Source organism: Leptinotarsa decemlineata, unplaced genomic scaffold (genome assembly GCF_025532065.1).
Source record: "Leptinotarsa decemlineata unplaced genomic scaffold, Ldec_3_MD MMD2_tig00000035_RagTag_RagTag, whole genome shotgun sequence".
Lineage (NCBI taxonomy): Eukaryota > Metazoa > Arthropoda > Insecta > Coleoptera > Chrysomelidae > Leptinotarsa > Leptinotarsa decemlineata.
The window spans coordinates 26,466,241-26,474,629 of NW_027412540.1; the positions used below are offsets into that span (position 1 = coordinate 26,466,241).

The 8,389-nt window shown below is 34.3% G+C and overlaps 1 protein-coding gene across 2 annotated transcripts; it reads right to left on the reverse strand.

Annotated features, from left to right (window-relative positions):
- Window positions 1-3,952: 3,952 nt before the first annotated feature.
- LOC111516383 (mitochondrial carrier homolog 2) lies at window positions 3,953-5,907 on the reverse strand. Of its 2 annotated transcripts, none has more exons than XM_023172560.2 (6): window positions 5,549-5,907; window positions 5,400-5,484; window positions 5,181-5,346; window positions 4,996-5,124; window positions 4,571-4,757; window positions 3,953-4,318 (listed from the first exon to the last, which is right to left on the reverse strand). In XM_023172560.2, the coding sequence occupies exons 1-6, from the start codon at window positions 5,645-5,647 to the stop codon at window positions 4,070-4,072; spliced, it is 915 nt and encodes a 304-aa protein (XP_023028328.2). In that variant the 5' UTR covers window positions 5,648-5,907; the 3' UTR covers window positions 3,953-4,069. The 2 variants fall into 2 exon arrangements, with proteins under 2 accessions (XP_023028328.2, XP_023028322.2); XM_023172554.2 differs by having other exon boundaries at window positions 4,996-5,127.
- Between the last annotated feature and the right edge of the window lie 2,482 nt (window positions 5,908-8,389).

The following is an 8,389-nucleotide window of genomic DNA, read 5'->3' on the forward strand; positions in this document are numbered from 1 at the left end:
TGTTGAAAGTTGAGAAAGAAAATGACTGACATTGAAGCGGGAAATTCAAAGTTATCATATAGTTTGCATCCAATATTTTTTTGACCATTCCATTTCATATGACATTTTGTCAATTGTAAAAAGCATACATGCTCCCCACATCGATCTGTGGACCCCAATAAATAATTCTATTACATATATAGGAAATATTGCGTTATTAGGACATACAGTATGACTCATACAGTACAGTGAACTCATCATTTTTTACCATTTTTTTTAATAGAAAGGAGGTTTTGTGATGCCTCTTTTGAAGGGTATTTCAATTCTCTAACCAGACTTTTCAATTTTTGGAAGTCGGATCAGCCATTCCTGAGTAATTACCAGTTTATATAAACCATAAATATGATAAACTCAAGAAAAAATGCATTCAAAACTCACTCCAACTATCTTTATACTATGTTCCGACTTGACGATGAAAAAAAGTTTAAAGCTTTCACTTTCTGACAATAATGAAGTTGCTTACAAATAAATGTTCTACTAATTTGTTCAAAAAATAAGGTGAATTCTATTTTGTCTCCTTCAAAGTAGTCCCCCTCAGATATAATACAATTGTGAGCGTTTTTTCCAATCCTGGAAGCAGTTATGCCAACAGACCAATGAACAGAGGACTTTTAAATCAAGTCTTTACAGGCTCTACTAATGAATCCTTACTTTTGAAATGCTTTGGCTGTAATATACTCATCAATACGTAAGTGATTTTAAAGTTGAGTTTTTAATCAAATATAATTTAGAGGACTTTAATGTCTGATGTTCTATTCAAGTAACCATTATTAATATGATAACTGTTAACAACAACTGAATGCGGTATTCTGAAAAACACAATTGGCAGTTACATTCGGCTACATTAAGGTTCAATTGCAAATTATTACACAACAATTTAGAGTATTAAGTAAAATATCTTGAAGAAGTTGAACATCATTTGTGCAGGAAATGGATTTGAAGATCTTGATACAAGAAAACTACTATGTGTCAACGCTATTAGTGAATAAATCAAACACAAGTGGACCCCTGTGGTACGCCAGATGTTACATGAATAAGAGAGGACTTATAATTACCAATTCTTACCATATGACACCTACCTGATAGAAAATCCTTCAACCACATCAGCATTGTTCCATGAAAACCCGAAAAACACATTTTAGTACTGAGCAAATTATGCTTGGAAAGATGGTAGTCTGTTGGCGCGAGGTCTGGAGAGTATGGTGGTCGAGGCAGGACTTCGACACTCAATTCATTTTATTTTCGGACGGTGATTTGGGGAACGTGCGTTCTATTGACCAGTACGCTTCTGCAGCTGGCGCATGTTTTGGTACATTTGGTCACACTCGACAAAATGATCGTTTTGGTTGCGCAAAAGCAAAGAACATACCTCGAGACGTGACAATTACTGTCGATCGTGGGGCACCCACTTTTCGAACTTTTGGTTCAAGCCCCAGGCTGAACGCTCGATTTTCACTTGCTATCGTCCAACACGTGCTAGGAATCACACGTTAAAAGGTAAGACCTCGTTAATCCTTAGCTCGCACAAGTTTCTCGATTTCTGAGGGTTGTCGTTCGTAGGGATGCGACAGCTGGTTAACGGAGAAACATACTTTGAATAGATTGTTTTGAAATAGTGAGGCTCGTAGGTTATTTGAATTGCCCCCAATAGCCCCAAAAAATAAAAATTGTTTAATGTCTAAACAGGAATAAATCCCAATAACAAGACATATTAACATCATTAGCAAGCATGTTACAGTTTTATATCTGCCTATACACACATATACATACAGTGTCTCACTTCTCATGGAAACACCCCCGTATCTTCCGTAATATTAGAGGTAAAACGATGAAACTCTCTGGACTCATGGAAATGCTCAAAATGCACCTACCACCTGAATGGGGTTGGCCAAAGTGATATACACTGTCCGCCACTCGCGATGGAACACCCCATTTTTACTGTAAAACATATTAGGGGGCAAAATAGGCTCAAAATTCTTTCAGATTCGTGATCAGGACTACCAACCTACTACGATTACACTTTTTTCTTGAAAAATCCGAATATATATATATATATATACATATATATATATATATATATATATATATATATATATATATATATATATATATATATATATATATATATATATATATATGAAATCTGAAGTTTTCACGGATAGGAATATGCTGAACTGGTTTTCCGGGTATTTGATCCGTGTATGTGATATTATCTCTAATTTCACCGACCTCATCTCCCTGTTAAGGTATTGAATATGGACCCTCTATATCTGAACACGTAACGAATACCGTTTTACCAGTATAGTAAGAAGTGAGTTGAGCAAGGTCAACGAAACTTCTGAACACGTATTAGCACACCTAGATAATGACAAATGAGATTTTGTCGAAACGTCGGTGAAATTAGAGATAATATCACATACACGGATCAAATACCCGGAAAACCAGTTCAGCATATTCCTATCCGTGAAAACTTCAGATTTCATATTCGATACCTTAACGGGGAGATGAGGTCAACTAAGAAGAAGAAGAACTCAGGTAAAACTCAACAACATTTAAGTAGTAGGTAGTAGAGAGTTTATGGACCCTCTATATCTGAACACGTAACGAATACCGTTTTACCAGTATAGTAAGAAGTGAGTTGAGCAAGGTCAACGAAACTTCTGAACACGTATTAGCACACCTAGATAATGACAAATGAGATTTTGTCGAAACGTCGGTGAAATTAGAGATAATATCACATACACGGATCAAATACCCGGAAAACCAGTTCAGCATATATATATATATATATATATATATATATATATATATATATATATATATTATATATATATATATATATATATATATATATATATATATATATATATATATATATACATATATTACATATATACATATACATACAATACTAATTTATCAACTAGAAACACCTGAAGAGAGTAAACAAAAAACAAAATGAAGGTGTATTACAAAAAAATATAATTCAGTAGTAATACAGTAGTAGTAATAAGGTCACATGGTAGAGTAACTTTCAATTTGGGCTCATGTATTTTGACTAGAGTGTAAAAGTTTCTCAACATGGTTCTTAACTTGACCATTAGGTTCATAATAAATATCGAGATTTTCACAGAGTTGATTGTAAAGTTTGCTCATTGCAACAACTGGTGACTTGAGTAATATGTATGTTCTAGAATTTGGTAGATAAAAAGTCAGTTCATTTCTAGAATTAATTCGTGGAAAATGAAAGTTGAAGTGGGAGAGTAGTTCGGGACAGTCAATCAGATTATTCACTAGTTTATAAATAAATAATAGGTTCTTCAGTGTTGAAGGAATAAGATTAAATTTATTCAGTAGTATTCTGTTGTCAATGCCTTGTTCAGGGTAAACTCCTAGCTTGTAAGTTATATATTTGATGAAGCCTTTTTGTATAGACTTGATTTTGTTTATGTGGACATTGTATATGGGTGACCATATAAGGGAGGCATATTCCAGCCGAGATTTGACGTATGCATTGAAAAGTTGAAAAACTGTCTCTGCTACGAAAGTTCTTACAGTTACGATAGATTAGCCCTAGCATTCGTTTGGCTGAGCATGTTATTGTGTCATAGTGAATGGAGAAACTCAGTTTAGGGTCAAATGTGACACCAAGCTACCAAAATAAAGCTGGGATATTGAAATCAGTTTGAATTTGTTATAATCATTTTCACTAACTCTACGATTTTCATTCAAAATTATGTCAAGAGATGGGGACATACAACAACCACCAAAAATATAAAACTGTTTAAAATTAACTCGTACAAATAGCCTTAATATATTTTCTAGTAGCTTGATGCATGCTTCAAACATATTTTATTGGGAGGTATCCATAAAAATTTCAAATCATTTCTCATTACTCAGAATTCCAAAAATATTACTTTAAAAACAATAATTTATTGGCAGAAATTACAAAGAATACAGCCAAAAAAATATAATATTTACAGACATGATTTTCACATTATATAACATACTACGAATCAACAAACACATTTTATGAGATATATTTATCTTGCACGGGGAAGGAACTTAATGTGTCATTGATGATTGATGGTCCAACGTAATAACGAATCAGCAGGCTAGATCCACGTTTCAGCTGATTCCTACTCGCTAAATCTGACCAACAATCAATCCAAGTAGTATAATGTGGCATCAAACGAGATCCCGCCATGAGCCCAGAATTTGTTACTGCCATACAATTCGATACCACTTGGAATGGGTACGTAATTGCAGATGCCACAAACTAAAAACATGAAAAAGTACTTATTGATCTAAAAATGTAAACTTCACGGCCGGAGATAACTGTGTGAAAGCTATTTTCGTTTTTTTTGCCTTGGTCTGTATATTTTTATGCCTCAAAGCCTTTGATAATGTCTACCACAGCAGTAGACGAAACATCAGGCATGAAAACCTGCAGACCACAACCAAAAATCCCAGAAAATAGCTTCAACACAACTACTTATTGTGTCACAGAGTTGGAAATATATATACTCACAGTCATTGTGGCAGAAGTATAAACTTTCAGTTCCTTCTCTTCAATTAAGTAACGATTTATAGCATATGTTAAACTGCTAGCTAACAGCAAAGATAATATATCGCCTAACAATCTTGGAACCAATCCACTGAAGAATCCCAAAACTCCATTCTGCTGATAGACCTCTCGTATCGAGCCAAATAGTCCACTGAAATGTACGTTCAAATGGGACTCTCAAAAGCAGTGAATGAAATGCAAAAAATGTATGAAAAATAACGGTCACGTTGGAAATATCAAAGCACTATTGGATGTGGAATCAGATGTTATGAAACAAAAAGAACAGAAATGATAATGACAACTGCAAAATCAAAATCACGAATATGAGAGAAAGGCAGACTAAAAGTAGCAGGAAAACCTTTTATAGGTATCGTAATCCTTCTACTTACATATATTTAGTTTCCCTCCCTACAAACTGAGCCATCATTCGCACTGTGATGACATGGAATGGTTGGCTGACAACAATGGCAGCAGTATGTGTAATCAGATCACATCTAACACCTTTGATATATTTGATCCTTCTAAAAAAGAAAATGAAAACGCCATTCGAATAGTAATATAGAAAATAATTTACTTTTCCTCTTCGGAAGATTCTTCATCAAAATTTTCTTCTTCGCTTGGAGGTTCAAGATAATCTGCGAGCCTTTGGGTAACCACTGCACTAAGAAGATTTCCAGATATTTTGGGGAACATACCAACATAACAGCCTCGGAACCCATCAACTGACTTGATATGTTTCACTGTAAAAATATGAGATTTTATACAAATTATTCAAATTTTCTTTCAAACCCACCATATTCAAAAATATTAGGCAATTTGTATGCTGGTTTTCCAAAAAGAGTTTTAGTTGGTGTGGGAGCAATAGGTTCGTATCCGATCTGAAATAGTTTCATCAAATTGAGGAAGTTTAAAATTTTGTTAAGGATCTATTGTACCACTAACCTGAATGAGCACTTTTGCATATTCGAATGGGTGAGAAACAGTATTAACAATAATTCTCAATGCATAATTGGACCAGCGATTCTCTTTCTGTTTTGACATTTCCTTGGATGTTTTTATAATAAATTTGAAAACGGTAAGCGAATTTCCAGCAAAACCAATTTCGATGTCAACGAATTGTGGGTAATCGGATACTGGCCAACTCTTGTGTTTAATAAAAATCACTTTTTACGTCTACCGTCATTAGCGTCATTAAATTGAAAAACAATTTGAAACTACAGCACAATGTGACTTTTTGCACTTTTACAAAACACAGTCACAGAAAGTACAAAAAATTATCAAGGTTTCATAAAAAAATTACCACACACCATGGAATTTGAGAAATGATCTATGGATTAGATAGAATTAGGTTTGTTCTGGTTTTGTTAAAGTGTTTCGGGTCGTTTAAAATCAGAAGGTCAGTAGCGGACTGATAAGGTTTATCCGAACTATGTACATTATTCAGTTGGGAGACTGTTTTCCGACTTTTAGGTTAGAAACAGGAAACGATCGTGAGTCCGGGGAGATAACCGAACAAGCATTACTGAAGATGAATAGAATGAAACCCTGCATCTTGATATTACCGGTCAATTCGAGTAAAAATAAACAATTAGGTGAAAAATAGGCAATAAAACTTCTTATGTTTTTTTACCACTTTTATTTGTAACTGAAGTTACTGTAGTTATATTGAAATAATTAACAATGTTAACCCTTATATATCTGTACCCGAGAATACCTACCACATATTCTCGGTCTATACACCACTGTAGGTAACAACATTTAACATTGTTAATCATTTCAGTTTATTGTATTCGTTTGAAAATGTCATAGGACGAAACTGCAGTAACGTTAGTTACAAATAAAGTGGATGAAAAACATAGGAAGTTTTATTTTTCATTTTTCATAATGACCTCATCCTACCGCATAGTAACGGCTACATCCATCAATTTATAAGCGACCAAGCGTCTTCATTTCATTCAGGTTGGAGCCTGGCTCCCTTAGGCTTTCAACTGATAGTTTATAAGCAATTAGAATTGTCACTCTTAGGCGCGAGATTACTCAAATGTTTTTCTTGCACAGAGAGGCGGCAAGCAGACCGTCGATAGAGAAAATCCGTTGTGGGAATTTACACCACAAAAAATATTATTTACTGTTCGGTATAACTGATTAGAAAGTGACTCAAAGCAGAGAAGAGTGGGAGATCCAACATGGTCACGCAAATTATTTGATTCTCTCAACCCGACCTGTCTTTCTAATATCGGCGCTGCTGTGAGTCCGAAGCCAATGCTTATATGAATAGAGTTCCTTCTCGGGTTAGCTAGAATTGAGCTATTTCGATGTTTTTTAGAACGGCTCTAGAAATAGTTAGGTACCAAAGATAAATTTATATTTGATAGTTGCAGTCAGTCCTTATTGAAAGATCGAGAGTAGACCGCAGAACCACAAATCTCGTTTATGTGTTCTGCGCACATGAATATAAAACCACAAACAACTTTGCCATAGAAAAGCGATAGAACATCATTCTGCACGTACTTTTTCCGCAGACGCTGGTGTCAACACAGTTGTTTTTCAGTAAATGCACATGGTAGGCCTGTTCTGGTTCTCTGCTCGAACTGTTCCTAACAGACAAAAAACAGTCATCCAACTGAATACGGAACACGTTGTCACGTAAACCTGTTCAGTCCACAACTGACTCACTGATTTAGGACGAGTCGAAACAGTAAAACCGAGAACCAGAACAATCCTGGTATCTGCGTTGAGCAGGATTCTCACAACTCCATCATTCGGTGTCCGAATTTTAATCATATCATCGAACAAAAATTAGTTTCTCTCTATGCTGTTGGCTTTTGCTTCCATTCAGGCGCATTAAGCCTTAAATTAGTTCCAATAGAATCTAGGTATAAGTACTTCAAATTTACCTTCGGATAAATAACTAATAAGTAAAATTTCATTCCAATAATTACCAAGTTTTAGAGACAGTAGCCTAGGATTTATAGACATGTTCGTTGTTTGCAAAGTAGAAAGACCAGTAACAAAAGCAAGTTTTTTTTTAGTTCTTTCATATGAATAATTTATTATTCATTTTTATTTGGAAAGTTCAGTTATTCAGTACAAACACTCATTTCTACTTTGGTGGATTTTGTTTAAAAACTGTTTGTACAACATAAACTTCGTGACTGTCGTCTTCTTCGATATTACTTTTTGCAACTTGTTTTTCTCTTTTAATTATAATTTTTCCTTTGTATTCTCAAAAATATGGAGTTATCGCACCTATGAATTACGCCATTAGAAATTTCTATTACGTACTGATTTTGCTTTATTGTTTAAATTTTTCACGTTTGCACACAATCGCCATTTTTCTTTATTTTCTTTTCTTCATTCTCCAGAATGTGCTTGAAAGGTTGAAAAAAAGTTAAAAAAACATTGATTAGGTACTTTAAAAAAGAGTCGCTTCTCAATGTGTTTGGGATTGTTTGTGAAATTGCGATTATTTGAGAAACTATTTGTATGTTTATTTGTGTTTGAGCTGATTGTTAGTTTGAGTGTTTCTTTTAAGATTTTTTAGAGTGTTTTGTGTGATTTCGTGTTCCAACATACTCACAAGTTTTCGAGTTTTCACGATTGGCCTTTGCAGTTTTGTTTGTATGTTTGATGGGGTGTGTGTTTGTTTCAGGTCAATATGGATGTAAATATTGGTGGTCCTTTTCCTTAACTTATTTCAGTGAAATAACCCTCTTCAAATAACGATTACCCTCGTTAGGGGAGTATATTTTTAGGAGAGAGGTTCTGTATAGAGATAAGAAG